Source organism: Nicotiana attenuata, unplaced genomic scaffold (genome assembly GCF_001879085.1).
Source record: "Nicotiana attenuata strain UT unplaced genomic scaffold, NIATTr2, whole genome shotgun sequence".
Lineage (NCBI taxonomy): Eukaryota > Viridiplantae > Streptophyta > Magnoliopsida > Solanales > Solanaceae > Nicotiana > Nicotiana attenuata.
The window spans coordinates 30,393-51,136 of NW_017675342.1; the positions used below are offsets into that span (position 1 = coordinate 30,393).

Genomic DNA, 20,744 nt, shown 5'->3' on the forward strand with positions numbered 1-20,744 from the left:
TTTAACATGAAATAAATCTTGTATTTAGCAAAAGAAAACTACCAATCAAACTAGAATGTAAAGGCAAAGAATTAGATTATTATAATAGCAAAGAACTAGACTAAAAATACAAATGACTAATATTTACTATAAAATTTTTGAAACTTTATATATATATATATATATATATATATATATATATATATATATATATATATATATATATATATATATATATATATATATATATATATATATATATATANATATATATATATATATATATATATATATATATGTGTGTGTGTGTGTGTGTGTAATATTAAATTTAAATAGCTACTTTTATAGTCGGTTTGGTTCGGGTTTTTTCGGTTATTGTTTTATTAAAACCAAAACCAAACCAAATTTGATCGGTTTTTAAAATTCAAAACCAAACCAAACCAAACCTAAAAAGTATCATTTTTTGATCGGTTTGGTTCGGTTTTCGGTTTGGTTCGGTTTTTCGGGTTTTTATGAACACCTCTATATACATGTTAGAGAGATCTATAAACATTACTACTTTATGAGATTGTTTTAGTAAGGCAAAATACATAGTTTAGCCATCCACCTTGCATCCAAATCCCTATTACACACATGTTGACCACGGTTTAACGTTACACATCAAACCTTTTAAAAGTGTGTCAATGACACACCACTTTTGACCAGCCTAGTTAATACTCACTGCTGTGTATAGACGCGCTTGTTTAAATTAAAAAAAATAATTCTTTAATTAAAAATACAACCGACCCAAGCTTAAAATAAACCCCAATTTACATGCTTTAAAAAAATAAAATAAATTAGCTATGTGTCTTCCTCAACACTCCCCACCCCTCTTCCCCAATCCTACCTCCACGTTGGCTCCTCCTCCAGTATCATCGTCTTCCTCCAACCCACCCTCCATCCCTATTATCTTTCCAATAATTTTCAGATCCACCGGTGGCCATAAAACTTATTTCCATCGCTGGAGCAGGGACGAGAACAGTGAAAGCTTGAATCAAAGATTGGTGAGAAAAAGACTGAAAAAGACACAATTAGACCCAAAATTGCACTGGAAAAAAAAAACAAAAACAATCATTCAAACAAGCTTTGATGATGGATTTCGACTCTAACTTCTTTTAATACCAGAGATGAGAACTCCTCCGACGCTCGAGAAAACCAGGTTGACAATTACTAAAAAAACTACTGTTTCACCTAGAACCGATGATTTTGTTAGGTTGATTTTGAATAAATTTTAACCAACCCAATTCAGGATGATTTGGATTTGCGAGTCAAGAAATCGAGATAATGGGTTTCTTAACCATTGCTGGGTTTTCTTCAATTTCTTCTCTGGAATTTTTTTTGGTTTCTTTTCCGGTGATTTTTTAACCATTGTTGTTGCTTGTTTCTTTATGTTCCTGACAATGAAGATGATGATAGAAAAAAATGAAGAAAAAATAGATATGTGGCGCTAAAATACGGCTTTAGATACATTTTTTATTATTCACTCGCCTGCTTTCGGTGTAAAACACGCGCCTTTCATGGGTCAAAAGTGGTGTGTCATTGACACACTTTTTAAAGGTTTGGTGTGTAACGTTAAACCCGTGGTCAACAGGTGTGTAACAGGGATTTGGATGCAAGGTGGATGGGTAAACTATGTATTTTGCCTTTTAGTAAAATATTAAGCTCGTAATTGAAGGTACAAATTGATCATCACCAATCACATTTGGAATCAGCATCTGGCATCAGTTGCAATCAATATCCTAAATCCTACTTGTTTGTTATTGTATACAGTTAAAATCGGGCCTGCCTACCCGATTTTACTATTTGATCGAAGCCAGGGAGTTGCATCAAAGGTTGGCCCCGCAGTGAATCAGACCGGAGCACGAGGACAAGGTACCGACTTCGAGAATCGAGGTGCCAGTCGAGATCGAGGTCAGTAGTAATCGAGACCAAATAGGGCAGACGTCGAGCAAAGCGCAATAACAGAAAGGCAAAATACCCGTGACTGGTCGAAGATCATGGCAGAAATCTCGGAACAGATCAAATATACGGCGGTTGTTTAGGCTAATCATGGGATTTATTTTCGTAATTAGAATTGCACCATATATAGGATTCCTCTAGTATATAAAGAGGATTCTAATCATTTTGTAAGCACTTTAAATTCACGCATTTCAAAACAATACAATACTTTCTGTCCAACTTATATTCTTGTTCATCTACTTTTTATATTTCTAACTGTTCTTGCACCGATCAATTCGAGCGTATTCAAGCTTGAGGGTTGAATTCCGTTCAAACACTGGTTTGCTTTATATTATTGTTAATTTCTATTACTAATCTTCATATTCATCAATTGATATTAGGTGAAGTCACGTGTCCTTAAAACCACATTATAAGTTTAATTGTTATCCAATTTTTAGGGTAAACAGTTTGGCGCCTGTTGGGTTTTTAAGTATATTAATGCTTAAAAGAGGGTGAATGAGAAATGGAGGGAAAAATGAAATATTTGAGTTTCATTTGAGATTCCCTCCTTGATGAAGGGACATTGTTCCTTATTGGAAGAGAAAGAGGTTTTTAATAGGTATATAAACAATTGCTCTTCTTCTAGCTCTTAAGAGTTGAGAAGAAGGCAAGCCTCGCAACGTCGTCGCTCGCTCGCTCGCTCGGCTCGGCTTCGGTTTCGGCTTCGGCTTCGGATTTGGATTTGGATTTGGTCAAATGATCGACTGATTGATTAATTTTTTGGACAGAATTTATTTGTCAATAGTAAATATTAACAGAATTGTTATTAAATATCCGTTTAAATAACAAAATATTAATATTAAATCCAAGAATATTAATATTAAAATCCAACCGTTTCCATTTTTCCGTTTTCTGTTTTTGTAACAAAAAATTAACTACCATAGTCATTTTTTCCTCTTTATTGTTGAGTAAATAGCCATTTATGTTATGGCATTTACGCTATGGCCGTTTTGCATAAACATCCATTCTGAAGAGTTGCACCTCTTCAGATTTCAGCCCAACATTGGCTATAAATACAAGTCCATTCTCTCAGATTTTCCATACGATTTTCTGAGTTTCTCTTCCTTCTTCTGCATTGTTTTAACTTCAAAGAAAGCAACAGTAAGTGTGATTTGCTACCGAACTTTGTGTTCGCTGAAAGACTGGGGTTTGAAGTACCACTACACCAGTGTGTAATTCGTTCTATTCTGGGAGGAAATAATCCATAACCTTGGGTACTAGGGGGGATTAAATTCCTTAATAAAACACTGTGAATTCAGTGGGCTCGGATTAATTTGTGTTTTGTTTATATTTCTGTTTATGTTATTTTATTTTTTCCAAAATTATTTTACAAGTACAATTTACTAACAAGCTTAAGGAATTTAATTATTTTCTGTATTTGTGTTATATTCACTGTTCTGGAGATTAAAACCTTTGTGGTTTTCTACTCCGTTGGAGATTAAAATCTACGTGATTTTAACGTGTGCTTGTGTTATTCTTTTACAGAAATGACTAATGATAACGGAAACCAAGCTGTTCCAACGGTGACTCCAATGCATCGACAAGCCGAACACCGGCGTTGGCACCGGCGAAAAAACCCAAAATAATTTCCGGTCTTGTTTTCAAGCGGTGGCAGTAGAAGATGTTCTTCTACATGACTACTTTAAGTCTACAGAAGTTCATCAAGGAAGATGTTCCTGTTCTGCCTGATGAAACTCTAGAGAATGAATGCTTTCTTGTGATTGAGGCGTGGAAGCATTCTGATTTTCTGTGCAAGAATTATATTTTTAGCGGATTAGAGGACGATTTGTATAACGTCTATAGTGGCGTGGAGACGTCAAAGGAATTGTGGACTGCGCTTGAAAAGAAATACAAAACTGAAGATGCCGGGTTGAAGAAATTCGTTGCCGCTAAATTTTTGGACTACAAAATGGTAGATAGCAAGTCTGTTATTACCCAAGTCCAGGAATTGCAAGTGATTATTCACGATCTCCTTGTTGAAGGTATAAATAAAATTAATACTGATGTTGAAAGTAGTAATATTAGTATTTTTACTAACAAAATTTTCATTGAAGGTCTTGTCATCAATGAAGCATTCCAAGTAGCAGCGATGATTGAGAAATTGCCTCCTTTGTGGAAGGACTTCAAAAACTACTTGAAACACAAACGCAAGGAGATGTCACTAGTCTCATTGTTCGGTTGAGAATCGAAAGGACAACAAAGCTGCTGAAAAGAGAGGCCGTGGAAACTCAACAATAATGGGAGCAAACATTGTTGAGGATACTTCTCAAAATAAGAGAAAGAGGAAGCAGGCTTCTGGACCGAAAAGCAACCCAAGCAAGAAACGGTTCAACGGAAATTGCTACAACTATGGGAAAGTTGGGCACAAATCTACGGAGTGCCGTGCTTCGAAGAAAGACAAGAAGAAGGGTCAAGCAAACATGGTTGAAAAGCATGAAGATGTTGATGACTTGTGTGCTATGCTTGTTCTTACGGCTAACTGGATACTAAATCGAGTACCCCATAGCAAAACACAATCCATTCCATATGAAAATGGAAAGGAAGGAAGCCCAACTTGAATTATTTTAAAGTGTGGGGTGTTTCGCAAAAGTGCAAGTTCCTAAACCCAAAAGGGTAAAAATAGGACCGAAAACTATTGATTGTATTTTCATAGGATATGCGACCAATAATAAAGCATATTGATTTTTGGTTCATAAATAAGAAAATCCCGACATTCATAATAATCTGGTTATAGAATCAGATAATGCTGAGTTCTTTGAAAATATATATCCGTATAAAAAGGAATGTGAGTCGATTGGTGAAGGATCTAAATGACCTCGGGAAGAAACAAAAAAAAGTACTTATAATCAGGAGGATCCAAGATGTAGTAAACGTCAAAGAATGTCTACTTCATTTGGACCAGATTTTGTAACTTTCTTATTGGAAAATGAGACTCGAACATTTAAAGAAGTGACGTTTTCTTCGGAATCATTATTTTGAAAAGAGGCAGTCAATAGTGAAATTGAATCCATATTGAACAACCATACATGGGAATTGGTTGATCTTCCTCCTGGAAATAAACTTTTGAGTTCTAAATGGATCTTTAAGAGGAAAATGAAGAATGGTGGCACTATTGATAAAGTTAAGGCAAGACTTGTAGTCAAAGGGTATAGACAAAGAGAAGGTCTTGACTACTTTGATATATACTCTCCAGTTACAAAAATTACGTCCATACGGATGTTAGTAGCATTAGCTGCAGTGTATGGTCTTGAAATTCATCAAATGGACGTTAAGACGACCTTCTTGAATGGAGATTTGGAGGAAGAAATCTACATGGAACAACCCGAAGGGTTTGTGGTTCCAGGTAAAGAAAAGAAGGTCTATAGACTTGTTAAGTCCCTTTACGGACTAAAACAAGCACCCAAACAATGGCATGCAAAATTTGACCAAACAATGTTGTCAAATGGTTTTAATATAAATGAATGTGATAAATGTGTGTACATTAAAAATGTTCCAAATCACATAGTCAATATTTGCTTATATGTGGATGATATGCTGATAATGAGTAGTGACATTGCCAACATAAATGCTACTAAGCGTATGATATGAAGGACTTGGGAGTTGTTGATTTAATTCTGGGGATTAAGATCCATAAGACTCCTTAAGGTCTGGCATCGTCACAATCTCATTATATTAAGACAGTACTTGAAAAATTCAAGCACTTAGGGTTTAAAGTTGCAAAGACTCCAATTGACGTGAATCTTGCATTAGCAAAGAATAAAGGCCAAAGCATATCACAGTTGGATTATGCTTGTGTGTTGGGATGCTTAATGTACATCATGAATTGTACACGACTAGATATAGCTTGTGTTATTTGTAAATTGAGTCGATACACGAGCAATCCAGGTCAATCTCATTGGATGGCAATGAAACGAGTTTTGGGATATTTAGAACATACCCAGGGCTTTGCTTTGCACTATAGTAAATATCCTACAGTGATTGAGGGATACTGTGATGCAAAATGGATCACCGTTTCAGCTGATTCGATGTCCACAAGTGGATATGTATTCACTATTGGTGGAGGAGCGGTATCTTGGAAGTCGTCCAAACAAACTTGTATTGCCCGCTCTACAATGGAGGCTAAATTCATAGCCTTAGATAAAGTCGGTGAAGAAGCTGAATGGCTCCGAAATTTCTTGGAAGACATTCCATTTTGGCCCAAACCGTTGGCACCAATATGCATACATTGTGATAGTCAAGCGGCAATTGGAAGCGCTGGGAGCGTTATGTATAACGGTAAATCTCGTCATACACAACGAAGACATAAAATCGTTAGGCAATTACTCTCTAGAGGAATTATCACGATTGACTATGTAAAGTCAAGTGATAATGTGTCGGATCCACTTACAAAATGCCTAACTAGAGAGGTAGTTGAAAAATCATCAAGGGGAATGGGACTATGGCCGAGAACAAGTCATAGTGGCAGTAACTCTACCTAGAAGAGTGGAGATCCTAAGATCTAGGTTCAAGGAGATCAAACAAAGTCATTAATGACGGTTCAACATTGTCAACCAAACTTTTGGTCCATTCTCGTGATGAGACAATGCTCAGTACCAAGGATAAAGCATTAAGGCTTTTTAATGATTTCTAAATTTGATACGGGGTATATCAAATAGTGTATCTACGGGATGACACATTTAGAAATCACCTATGTACCGGGTGTGAAGTGTTAGCCGCTTCAAGGAGAATTTTACAAGGCCAGTTCTCTATGCACTTATGAAACCAGGCAGTGTTCATGGCTGAAACGAACACAACAATGGGAACCAAAGACGGTTAAGGGTTGATTGTGTGACTTATGATTGTCTAGGTATACACCAAAGTTCGACGGTTTAAAGATATCAAATCTATCGATTGATCGAGTATATCCGACATAAGTTCACTACAGAAAGTTCAAAGGGAAACCTACTTATCCAGATGCAATTAATCCTTGCTTGCGAATCACATAGTTTTTCATGCATATTTCCGTGATACAGCCTGTTGGCCCAAGAACAGGTGAAGTTTTAAAGAATGACAAATGAACTCAGTTATGGACCAGGTCCATCGTGTGAAGCAGAGTCATGATCAACCTACACATGTGAGTTGCACGTGAAGGAGATAAGTCCTACTGATCAAGCAGCAATATCTCCTGATTTGATCGAAAAGGTTGCATGTTAGAAAGGAGAGAAAGTCTCCTTATATGAAGAGAACACAATCCAGGATAAAGATAGTGTTAGAGTTTGATATCATCAAGAACTCTTCTGCGATAGAAGAGCAGCAACTGAGTCCAAACCAAACTCTGATTACTAACCTATTAAAAGATAGTGAATGTTCTCTTTTACAGGTATTGCACATACGCAGAAGTTAAACTAAATTGAGAGCAAAAGAGCAAGGCGATTTTGCAAGCAATTTATGTGAGATTTGAGTGTGCACTCCTGAAGCTACTTGAACGAGATAGAAGAACCAATTCCATTATTTCTTTCTTTTATTCTAGTTCAATTGTAGTAGGTGGTTTAGAGTTGTACCTTTCAGCTTTCATAGAAGCAATTGTATTAGGTACTTAGAGTGTTCAAGCTATAAGCTAACTTGAAGTTGTCGCAACAGTTGAGGCTGTGTGCTACAACGGGATTAGAGTTAATCCTTAGGTTTACAAAGAGTTTTTGTAAATGCTGTTTTGGCTCAGTGATATTAGTGAAAGTTTTGGAAAATCCTACTGAGTATTAGGTCGTGGTTTTTTTCACCTTTTGAGCCAGGTGTTTTCCACGTAAAAATCTCTATGTTCTTTATTTTATGTACTTATTATTTCGCAAACAATAGTAGTTCGAACACCTAGAAGAACCAGGTTCTTCTAGAGTAAAAATTGGGTACCACACAAATCACCCCCCTCTTGTGTGGTATTGACATTTAGAACATCAATTGGTATCAGAGCGGGTTATCCTTGAAGAGGCTAACACCTTAGGAAAAGATCAACATGAGTGCACCACCTGGGAACTGGGAAGGGCAATCCACTGCTAGGCCTCCACTTTTCAATGGTCAGTACTATTCTTGATGGAAGAACAAGATGAAGGATCAGATCATAGGAGAAGCTATGAACTCTGGGACATAGTCACTGATGGTCCTCTAGCAACTACAAAGAAGAATGCTGAAGGAGTGGATGTGCCAAAGACAAGAGCTGATTGCAGTGCTGAAGACCTAAAGAAGTGGGAGAAGAATGTCAAGGCCAAGAAATGGCTTGTGAGTGGACTAGGTGCAGATGAGTACAGTAGAATTCAAAGTTGTACCACTGCTAAGGAAATCTAGGACACTTTGCAAGTGGCTAATGAAGGAACACCTCTAGTGAAGAGGTCCAAAGGAACAATGCTGTATTCTCAATATGAGAATTTCACCATGAAGGAAGGAGAAACCATCCAAGAGATGTATACAAGGTTCACCATACTGACAAATGAACTTAAGTCTCTTGGAAGGATTATCCTTGAAGAAGACAAAGTCGAGAAGATTTTAACTAGGGTTCTGCCAGTCTCTTGGGAAAGCAAAATCACTGCTATTCAGGAATCAAAGAATATTGCTACCCTCAAGCTGGATGAACTAATTAGAAACCTTACTGCCTATGAACTGAGAACGCAAACCATGAAAATGGATGCACCCAAGAAGGAAGAAGTCTGGCTCTTAGAATTGCTGAAGGTTCAAATCTGGAGGATGAGGAAATGGCTATGATCACAAGAGATTTCAAAAATTACCTGATGAGAGGAAAGGGTTCTTTAAGAGGTACAACCTTCAACATACCAAGGGCTCCTGAGAAACAGACAAATGAGGGTTGCTACAAATGTGGTAAGACTGATCACATGATCAAGAATTGTCCTCAATGGGAAATTGAGTGGAAGAAGGAAAGGGCTGAACGAAGGAACATGTTTAGCCAAAAAGGAACAAAGGATCAACAAAGGCTATGGTTGCTGCCTGGGGAGAAACATCAGATGAGGACTCAGAAGATGAAGCTGGAGATGAACAAGCACTTATGGCCATCGGAGAATCAGATGATGAACAAGAGGTAAGTATTCTTCATCTCAAAGACAAGATTAAATTCCTGTCTAAAGAAAGGTTGTCTGAGCTACTGCTAGACTTCATTGATGACTCTGAGATAATTAACAATGAGAAGGAAGAACTGTCTAGGGAATGTGTGATCCTAAAAGCCCAGTGCAAAAATCTAGAGTCTAGGGCTAATGAGAGTGAAAGTAATAATGCTGAGTTGAAGAACCAGGTTCTTGAACCTGACACTAGTGTCCTGGAACATAGGTCTGAAAACTTAAAACTAAAGTTAGGAACAGGAAAGAAGAATGCTGATCACACACATCTCACCCTAGAAGAAAACTTAGGAAAAATGAAGGATGAGCTGTACGGGAAGGTAAAACATGAACTAGACAGAACTTGCAAATGGAACAAGGCCTCTGATGCACTTTCCTGGCTACAAGAACATCACAGTAGCAACAAAAGAGGACTTGGCTATGGGACTCAATCACCTAAGTGGGATCCTAAAAGCAAGTACCTCACTCTTCCTGAGAACAAAATCTGCACACACTGTGGCAAGACTGGCCATTACAAAAATGAATGTAATGCAAAAGAAAAGGTCAGTCAAAAGAACAAAGCTTTTGTTCAAGAAAAAAATAGGCTGCCTGGGTGGGCTAGAAGGAATCTGATTTATCCCTTTGCCTATAGAAAGGGACCCAAACTAGTTTGGGTTCCTAAGACTAACCCCTGATTTCTTTTTGTAGGTCCAAGTGAAGGGAAGTAGCCAAATATGGTACATGGATAGTGGCTGCTCAAAACATATGACTGGAAGCAAGAACCAGTTCCTTTCACTTGAGGACTTAAAGGGAGATAATGTCTCCTTTGGAAATGGGAAGAAAGTTGAGATCATTGGGGTTGGAAAGGTAGGTAAGACAGACTCTCACTCCATTGAGAATGTCTACTTGATAGATGGCTTGAAATACAGCCTGATCAGTGTGTCACAACTGTGTGACAGAGGTAACCTTGTAGCATTCACCTCTACAAAATGCTTTGTGATTAACCTTACCACTAACAAGATTGTTTTGCAGGGAAAAAGAGTTAACAATATTTACATTGTAGATTTGTCTACTCTTTCAGAAAATGAACTACCTGCCTAAGTGTACTGGATAATGATCCCCTCCTGTGGCACAAAAGACTTGGTCATGCCAGTCTGAATCAACTAAACAAATTAGTCTCCAAGGACTTGGTGATAGGGTTACCTAACATCAAGTTCAAGGAAGACAAAGTTTGTGAGGCCTGTGCAAGGGGGAAGCAGGTAAGATCATCCTTTAATAGAAAGAAAATGGTAAGCACAACCAAGCCATTGGAACTGGTCCATATGGATCTCTGTGGTCCAATGAGAACCATGAGCAGAGGTGGAAAGAAATATGTAATGGTACTTGTTGATGATTATTCTAGATTTACCTGGGTACTATTTCTAACATCTAAAGATGAAGCATTTGACATGTTTACTGCCTTTGTTAGAAAAAACTCAGAAACAATTAGGAAATCAACTTGCATCCATTAGGTCTGATCATGGAACTGAATTTGCAAATGCTAAGTTTGCTGAATTCTGTGATGAAAATGGTATAGATCGTAACTTCTCTGCCCCTAGGACTCCTCAACAAAATAGAGTAGTTGAAAGAAAGAACAGGACTCTTGAAGACATGGCTAGGACTATGCTTCTTTCTAGTAAACTGCCCCATAGCTTCTGGGCAGAGGCTGTAAACACTGCATGTTACATTATCAATAGATGCATGACTAGACCTCTTGTAGAGAAGACTCCCTATGAGTTACTTAAAGGGAGAAAACCAAATATATCCCTTCTTAGGGCATTTGGATGCAAGTGCCTTGTGCACAATAATGGAAAAGACTCCCTAGGTAAGTTTGATCCCAGAAGTGATGAGGGAGTATTATTGGGATATTCTTCACATAGCAAAGCATATAAAGTGTTCAATAAAAGAACTTTGTGTGTAGAAGAAAGTGTACATGTAATATTCGATGAAACTAACATTCTTTTTGAGAGACAGGAACATGAAGATGAAGCCATTGGATGGGTAAAGGATTTGACTAAAGCCTCAGCACAAGTCAAAGTGGTACCAAAAGAAGGAACAGGTGATGGAACAGGTTCTTCCATTCAGGGCAACCTGATAGGGGAACTAATCAAAGAGGAATTGAAATAAACCCCCTAAAAGAACCTATTCATGACCATGTTCCTCAGCAACAGAACATGGGAGAAACATCTAGCAGAAACCAGTTGGTTGTGAAACCTCACAAGTATCAAAATTCTCATCCTATTGAGAACATTATCACTGATCCAACATCCGGAGTCAAAACTAGATCACAATTAAAGAATCTGTGTGCTTTTGATGCCTTTTTATCTCTTATTGAACCTAAAAATGTTGTTGAGGCTTTGCAGGATGCAGATTGGGTGAATGCAATGCAAGATGAACTCAATCAGTTTGTGAGAAGTCAAGTTTGGCATCTGGTTCCAAGACCCAAGGACAGATCCGTTATTGGTACAAAATGGGTCTTCAGAAATAAACTTGATGAAGATGGAACAGTTACAAGAAACAAGGCAAGACAGGTGGTCCAAGGTTACAGCCAAGAGGAGGGCATAGATTATGATGAGACTTTTGCTCCAGTTGCAAGACTAGAGGCAATCAGACTCCTCATAGCCTTTGCAGCACACATGGAATTCACTCTTCATCAGATGGATGTCAAAAGTGCCTTCCTGGATGGCTACCTGAAAGAAGAAGTGTTTGTGAAACAACCTCCAGGGTTTGAGAGCAAGGAATGTCCTGAGCATGTGTACAAGTTAGACATGGCTCTCTATGGACTCAAGCAGGCCCCAAGAGCATGGTATGAACGACTGTCCAAATTTCTGCTTGAACATGGTTACAAAAGAGGTAAAATTGACAGTACCTTAATCTTAAGGGAAAAAGGTAAGGATCTCCTTGTGGTACAAATATATGTTGATGACATAATCTTTGGGGCCACCACTGATAAGCTAAGTAAAGACTTTGCAAAACTAATGGGGAGTGATTTTGAAATGAGTATGATGGGTGAACTTAACTTCTTCTTAGGCTTACAGATCAAACAAAGTCCTAATGGAACCATGATCCATCAGCAGAAGTATGCAAAAGAGCTTATCAAAAAGTTTAAAATGGAAGAATCAAAAGAAATAGACACACCCATTGCAACTGCCACAAAATTAGACATTGATGAACCTGGTTCATCAGTTGATCAAAAGTTGTACAGGGGTATGATTGGTTCACTCTTGTATCTTACTGCCAGTAGACCTGCCATTGTTTTCAGTGTAGGGCTTTGTGCTCGCTTTTAGGCCAATCCAAAAGAGTCTCACTTGACTGCTGTCAAGCAAGTTTTGTGGCAACCTAGAACTTATCAACAACGCGTTCATCATCTCCTTTAACGAACGATTCTCTTTCAGCAATCCCATTGGATTGGGGAATGTAAGAGGCCGTTGTTTGTTGAATAATTCCATATTCTAAACATATTTGTTCATAAGGAGATTCATATTCACCACCCATATCACTTCTTATTATTTTGATTTTCTTGTTAAGTTGCGTTTCGACTTCATTTTTGTATTGCTTGAATGCGTCTATTGCTTCATCTTTACTATTAAGTAAGTAAACATAGCAATATCGAGTACTATCGTCAATAAAAGTTATGAAATACTTCTTTCCACCGTGAGATGGTATTAACTTCATGTCGCAAATATCTGTGTGAATTAAGTCTAAAGGATTTGAATTCCTTTCAACTGACTTATAAGGATGTTTAACCTACTTAGATTCCACACACATTTGACATTTTGATTTGTCGCATTCAAACTTAGGTAATACTTCCAAGTTAATCATTTTCCGCAAGATTTTATAATTGACATGACCCAAATGTATATGCCATAATTCATTTGACTCAAGTAAGTAAGACGAAGCTGAAATTTTATTATTATTCTCAACAACCATTACATTCAGCTTGAAAAGGCCCTCAGTGAGGTAACCTTTTCCTACAAACATTTCGTTCTTACTTATTACAACCTTATCGGATACAAAATACACTTAAAACCGTTCTTAACAAGAAGTCCAGCAGAGACAAAATTCTTCCTAATCTCGGGAATATGAAGGACGTTGTTCAAAGTCACCACCTTGCCTGAAGTCATCTTCAGAAAGATCTTCCCACATCCTTCAATCTTGGCGGTTGCAGAATTTCCCATAGAAAGAGTCTCTTCGGGTCCAACAGGAGCATATATTGCAAAGGCTTCCCTAACAGCAAAACATGGCGAGTGGCTCCAGAATCAATCCACCACTCCTTGGAATTTCCCACCAGGTTGCATTCAGCGGACCTTGGCTCGACGGATGCTCTCCACCTCCAACAGATAAGACTGCAAAGCAAAGACAACGATCAGAATAAAAGAATAAACCTAAGGTAAAGAAGAAGCGAACCGACGTAACAGTACATACCCTCAAGCTCATCACGGCTACTTCATTCATCAGCCCGACATCCGTAACGCCCCTCAGCGACGTATTTTCGGCCTCCGAGCACAGCAGCTCGAACTGCGGCACCAAGCTTTCCCCTTGGAGCAATAAGTTCAATTCCGTGCGAACCTTGATAAAACGAGATCGCCCCTCTGCGCGAACCGCTGCATTGGTGGAGCCTTCTTGGAACATACGGACGTCGTCGGGGTCCAAGTCGGATTCAGACTCATCCTCCTCACCCACATTAGCAGCCGCTGAGGAACTACCTCCCGTCTCAGCGACTGGAACCACCAATTGAGCCGCTGAAGCGACGGTATCATCACGGCCTAAGCCAACCGGGGCAACCCCCATTGTTTGTCCGCCCTCAGGGGCAGGCACCACAGCAGCACTCCTCTCTGCGTCCGCCGGCGGGGAGTCCAAATTAATTACCACAGGAGGAGCTGGCGCGAACGCGACCCTACGCCTTATCAACGGCCTCTCCTCCTCCCCATCTAATGACGACTCCGCTCTAGGGCGCACAACCCCCGATGGCCCCTCGTCCCGAAGTAGGGTCCGTGATGGAGAAGAAACCGCTGAAGACTTGACTGATGCCGCCCTCGGTGTTGAGCGCGACACTGGCGCTGCAGTAAGCCGAGCAACTGCACCAGGCCGACGGAAGGCCAACTGAGGGGCCCTGACGTGGCGCCCCCTCCCTAATCACAAGAAAACAAGGTTAATGAATAAAGCTGAAACAAAGCGGAACAGAAGAAGAGACCAATGTTTTACCTGCCACAGGCCTACGGCCATGCCTCTCCCAGAAAGACGCCCACGTACGTATCCCCCTCGTATGGGGGAGAACGACCTCGACCCATTCACGTATCCAAGGCAATGGGGGCGGCAGCGACCTGTCGGCTACAAAAAAGACACGAGTTAACGCTCATAACCACAGATCATAAAGAGGGGAATAAAAGAATTCAACCACTAAAGAACTTACGTGCATGGTTCCAGGCCTCTGGGAACCCAGTAGCATCTGCCACCAGGTGTTGGGTCCTGATATAAAAGAAGTGCTCGAAAGGGCGGGGGTCGACCTCGTCATCCAATCTCGTGACCAGGCCCCTCGCCCCATGAGGGCATGCCTGAACAATGGTGCCACGGACTCTCTGGGGAGCGTAGAGACTCAGCACGTGCTGCAGCGTGACCTCCCTACGGGCCAATTCCGCATATTTGATGAACATCGCCAACAATTTGTAGAGGGAAGGAGTGAGCTGACCTGGGCACACCCCGTAATGACGGCAGAAATCCACCACCAGCATTGGGAGCGGGATATTGAACCCCAACCTGAAAGGATAGGCGTAAAAAACGCAGTATCCCCTACGGTCGGTGTGGACCCTCTCCTCGCTTCTAGCGAGAACGATGTCTGCATGGGTAGGAACGACACCCTGTTCCCGCAATCAGGCCATCCCGATTTCTCCCATCAACGGGGCTTCATCCACCGGTTCCTCTCCACCGTCGACGGTGAAATCGATCGCCGGACCTCCAAGCCGAGGAACCACCTCGTCAACCGACGGGATTTCGCCGGACTCCATCTGTTCTGCACCTCCCATTGTCGGAGATGGTCCTTCAACTACCGGAAAATCTACCGGAGGAGCACCGTGAGAAGAACTGACTGCCATTGTTGATCTACTGAAGACAAATGTTGTCACAATCAAAGGAAAGAAAAGAGAAGATGAATTAGCAAAACGAAAAAGTTTCCTCAGAATCTCTCTCTCGGATGAACAATGAAAATATGAGGAATAAATGCCTCAACCCACCTTTATAGGCAACATAAATGGCTTTTGCGAAGCCCAATGGCCATCATTAACTGCACGACCAACCGTAAAACGGTTCGGTTCTGTCGTAACAAGCGTCATTATGACGAGCTCCATAAAGCGCCTTCTCAGCCATCCGCCAGCATACCGCCGTCAGAACAATCGCTACGACCTGTGAACACTGAAAGAATGTGCCGTACGCCGTTAAAATTTTGGACGACCAAATACGTACTCGGCGCATATTCATTCCCCACTGCCATCTCCAATATATAAAAGGTTACGGCCGTCCTCAATATGCGAAAGGCTACAACCATCTCCAATATATAAAAGGCTACAACCATCTTCAATATATGAAAGGCTACGGCCAACCTCAACGTCTAAACGGCTAAGGCCACCGCCGCCAATAAGACGACCCCCCTTATTCGAGTTGTTTTCAAATCACAATCGACGAAGTCCGCTCATCGAGCTCGGCCGAGGCCCGACCTCAATAAGCGGAGGGACTAACTGTATGGGCCAAAATCCGACCCCACGATAATTAACGGAGTTAATCTTGTCCTGAGCTAATACATAATTAATAAAGTGGTATGGCCACTTTATTCGTAACACGACTCGACTCTTGTTCGATTTAATCTACGAGGGTACGGCCCAGTCATTCCCCCATGGGGACGGAACTTCAGCATGGCCACGGCCATTTATTGCCAGCTCACAAAGCTCACATCTATAAATACGATGAGCAGTAGCCCTAGAAAAGGGGGGCTGCTTCTTCACCACTAGTGAGAGGAGAGAGAAACAAGAAAATATACCCCTCTTATGGGAAGAGAAAACACCATTGTAAGGCTCTGAACCTCTTCATGGAGCGGCAGACCAAACAAATATTATCAATAAAGGTTTCTAATGCTTCTCCCCCTAATTCTGAGTTCTTATTTTAGTTTCTTTCATCTGGTCCAACGGATTATGACGATTTGCTATGATTATCCCGGGATTTATTTATATTGTTTTGTACTCGTAAGATGTGTAACATTTTTTGAGCAAACAATTTATATTTTTTATCTATCTATCTATCTATTTATATTATTATAAAAATAAAATATCACTTAGCAAAATATGGTTTGTTTGTTTTACCTTTTAAAATTAATTTTACACAAAAAAGTAGTTAATTAATTATTTTCCTAAAATCTAAGAATAAACTCTTAATTACTTGATTAATAGTTATAACCTCTTTCCATTTCTTTTAGGTTTAGAGCTTTTAAAATTTGGTAGCATAATGATTCCTAACAAAAAAATAGCGTTATAAATACGCATTGTAATATCGATTCAGTGTCAAAACAAGCCAGTTAATCGACATTCTTCAGTTCTCTGTTATTACAAATTTTAGGTTCTAATTTTGATAACTTTGACTTTCAATTTTATGGCGGAATTGTATCTCTTTAATGGTCATTGAATCATTGGTGTCCCGTTAGATACAACTGATTAAATTAGATTGATATTAACTTTTTACCCTTTTGTAGCTTAATTTTCTATATTTCTAAAATGTGAGATCTCATGCATGCTCTTTTAAGCCCTTTTTCCCCTTCCAGTTTTGGTTTGATTTGCGAAAATACGCTGCTAGACCGACCATGTTATCTTTTCGAAAGGTCTCCGCGTCTTCCTTTAATTCTATTTAAGCAGTACATTAATTTAAAGCCTAATTCTTTTATATCACGATTTACAAGTACAAATAATTGTGTAATTTGATCATACAAAATGAGCAATAATAATTTAAGGAAACCGACAAAGCATATCGGAAAATAGATTGAAAAATTAAAATCACCAAAAATTCGTTAGTTAAGTTTACGCAATAATGTACCAAAACTTAATTTTGACAGACACCGTCATTAGTGTGTTTAGCGCATTTTTTAATTAAAAAAATAACGCACCTAATCGATTGCATAATAACATATAAATAAAAATTATTTTATAAATCGATCAAATCTGTCAGTATTTTCAGTCAACACCGAATCGGGTCTGCCGGTTAATTTTGGTGAATTTTTTAATTTTTTTTAAAAAAAATCGACGAACTCTGTTAGTTAATTTCGCTTGATGAATATAAATAAGAAAAACAGAACCATTAGGCCATCGAGCACCAGTGGTCAAATGGTAGAAAAGTACCCTGCCACGATATATACCTCGCTTCGATTCTCGATTAGTGAATTTTATGTGTAATTTAAGAAAATCAACGAACTCCGTCGGATCGATCTTTTAATGAAAATTTCCATCACCTCGAGTCTGTCGACTTTTTCCATCGACGTGATAATTTCTGACATGTCTCAATCCGTCGTTTTTTAGTTGGAAAACCACAGTTATCGTCGACTTTCTGTCAGTTTCTTCCCTCGGAAAAGACCTTATTCTTAGTAGTGTAAAGAAATAGAATAATTTGTATTTTTTTCACTAGAAAAAGTATTATCTTCTATCAGTTTGCTAATCTTGTTTGCGTTTACTAGAAAGAATTTGATAAGAGCTTCCCGAAATTTCTTTCAGAAAAATTATTAAATCTTCAAGGGTTATGTGTAATTGTTGAAAATGAAGGAAGTATGGTAACTTGTGAATTTGGAGTGATAAAATTATAAAACTGGAACAAATTTTTTAATTGAATATATTGACTAATATGAGTAAGAACTTTTATGTGAAAAATTCTTTTTTTATTGAGTTAGATATATAAGATCAACCTTCATTATTTTTCAAAACATATATTTTTATTGTAACTCAAACACAATATTTATACGATTTCTTAAGAAAAATTTACCCATTAAAATAGTGTAACACTAGTTTGTATCCTAAAGTGTAACGTTTGGTATTCACCCAATTCTTTTTTTTCAGTTGATAGTTTCTCATCAAGGCTCCTTTCTGTGTAAGCTAAAATGGAAGAAGATAGGTAAGTTCGCTTGATCTCAGATCATTTCGGTTTCTTCTGCTTCTTATTTTTCCTGTTGAATATTTATTTCTTGCTTCAACTGTTTAATTAATAGTGCGCATCCTTATTTGTGTGAATATATGAATTACTATTCACTTGCTACATCTCCTCGTCGCTAAATTGTTAAAGTTTTTATTTTTTGTACATATCTCAGTAAGGGACCATCATACTATGGAACATCAACATATTATCTTCATAGTTTCAACAAAAACTAGCACTCTCACCAGATCATGTGTGACAATGTTTGACTTGGTACAATATTTATCAAAAGAAAGAACACTTTTGAAACTTTTGGTTTAAAAAAATTTATAAATATTTATTTGATTATAAATCGTCTAAAATGGAAAGTATGATACATAAATTAAGACATAGAGAGTGAGTAGTTGCTAGTCTAAACATTTGTCAGTGTTCTTGTAGCTGTTTGGAGTGTACTATCTGAAACTAATGCATCATTTCTTGTAGATGTTGGTTCTTGAATATAAGTCTGATTCTATTCCTTTTGCTTTGTTTTGAATAGACGTATGGAGGAAGTGTCCAAAGAGTTTCTCCAAAAGTCTGTTAAGCTCTCTGATGTTGAAAGCAGCAACGACGAAGCAAAGCAGTTAAGAGAAGAATGTTCTAGAAAGAAAGGAAAACTTCCAGACTGTTTACTGTCAGCAAGATCGTGGCTCGATCTGCCTTCGGAACTTTTAAGGGAAATAGCAGACAGCTTCGAAATTATTGATCTTCTTGGTTTTCGTGGAGTCTGCACAAATTGGCGCTCTGCTTCTTTCTCAGCTACTGCAGCCATAGAATCTGCTCCGGATACACACCCTTATTTCCTACTCTACAACGATGACGATGAGGAATGCATACTCTTTAACCCCACCAATGACAAAAGTTACACCCTTAATATCCCCGAACTGAAAGAAGCTACTTGCCTTGCTTCGAGTCATGGTTGGTTACTGTTATCCCAAAAGGGTCTCATTTTCTTCTTCTGCCCTTTCTCTCGCGCGAGAATTGACCTCCCGCCGTTTCAAGAATCAGAAATTTCTAAAGGTTCTGCTGCGTTTACTTCTTCTCCTTTGTCAAATGATTGTGTTACGACTCTCATTCGTCGGAAACGTCATAAGTTTCTGGAACTACATGTGTTGGAACGTGGAGTTAGCGCGTGGGTGAAGTATGAATATGATCTTTCACTGAGATTTTTTGGTGGTGTTAAAGGTGCTACTTTTGCTGGTGGGTGTTTTCAAAATTTGGATGAGAATGATAAGATGATAACATTCGACTTGGGAAATAAGAGTTTTGATTATTACAAAATAGTTAAAGAACGTAGAGCTTCAAATATTGAAAGCTTGCCGTTTAACTACAAGGAAAAATATTTCAGTATGAGTGATTTCAAGAAAAGGATGAAACTTGGGAATGATGTTGCTATTTCTATTTGTGGCTGCCTCTTATGCTGGATGTGGTGATTCTGTAATTTTTATCAAGAATGAAAAGTTTAAGGCCATACTAGATTATGATGCTCAAGATTTCAAAGGAATTTGGATTCAGCCTAGATTCTTTCAACTCCCTCCAAATTACAGCTGGTGATCTCTTTGAGATTTTGCTCTTTACATTAAAAATTTGCGTTTTTTTTTCGTTTTTGTTTTCTCTCGTTCCAATTCATTTTGTTCTTGGGGATAGCTTCAAGATCAAGATAAGTTGTTGGAATGCAGAGGACTGATAATACTTTGGGATATTTTACTTTTGGTTATTTAGTTGTAATACATAAATTTTCATGTCTAAGCTGAGCGCGGACAAGAAAATTTAATTTATACAATTGATTAGTTTCTTTCTTTACTCTTGACCATGTTTAATAAATGGTATGGAAGACCACTAATAAGGTGCTCTATGTGAAAAAAGGATTTCTTGGTACCAATCACCCTCATTTTTTAAAATTAACCTAAATAGCCGCTCACCCAACCGCTCAAACTAAAAAAAACCAATGGAGGTAAACAGTGAATCCGGACGACAATTTGGTAAAGATCCCTTTTTTTAGATATTAGACTATGTTTATGGGGATTCATATTGGACACCAATCTATAGTTTTTTTATGTGAACTGAATATGACGCCTTTGGTTAGTTAAAATGGTGATGATTCGTGATCAGATTATCTTCAAAATATCTTGAGCAAGTTGACAATTTGATATGAAGAGAACTATATTTGACCATAGAGTTTTCACCATCTTGCGGAACCCTTATAAGCTCTTTGAGAACTTTCACCACTAGAAGAAAAAATTGATAGCATATCTTCTTTTATACAAGGGAATAACATTCTTCAGAATTAAGTGAAGGGGTTGCTTCCCTAATCGGTTACATAATTGACGTGGCAAGTAGCAAAAACAGAAAGTCCAACTTAGGCCTCACACTTAAGAAACTCAATGGTCATTGTTCCCGACTATTCCATGTTTGTTGTAT

The 20,744-nt window shown here is 38.5% G+C and overlaps 1 protein-coding gene across 1 annotated transcript; it reads left to right on the top strand.

Annotated features, from left to right (window-relative positions):
• Positions 1-18,252: 18,252 nt before the first annotated feature.
• LOC109219969 (F-box protein At4g00893-like) lies at positions 18,253-19,756 on the top strand. The gene is made up of 2 exons (XM_019384431.1): positions 18,253-18,266; positions 18,823-19,756. The coding sequence occupies exons 1-2, from the start codon at positions 18,253-18,255 to the stop codon at positions 19,754-19,756; spliced, it is 948 nt and encodes a 315-aa protein (XP_019239976.1).
• The last annotated feature ends 988 nt before the right edge of the window (positions 19,757-20,744 follow it).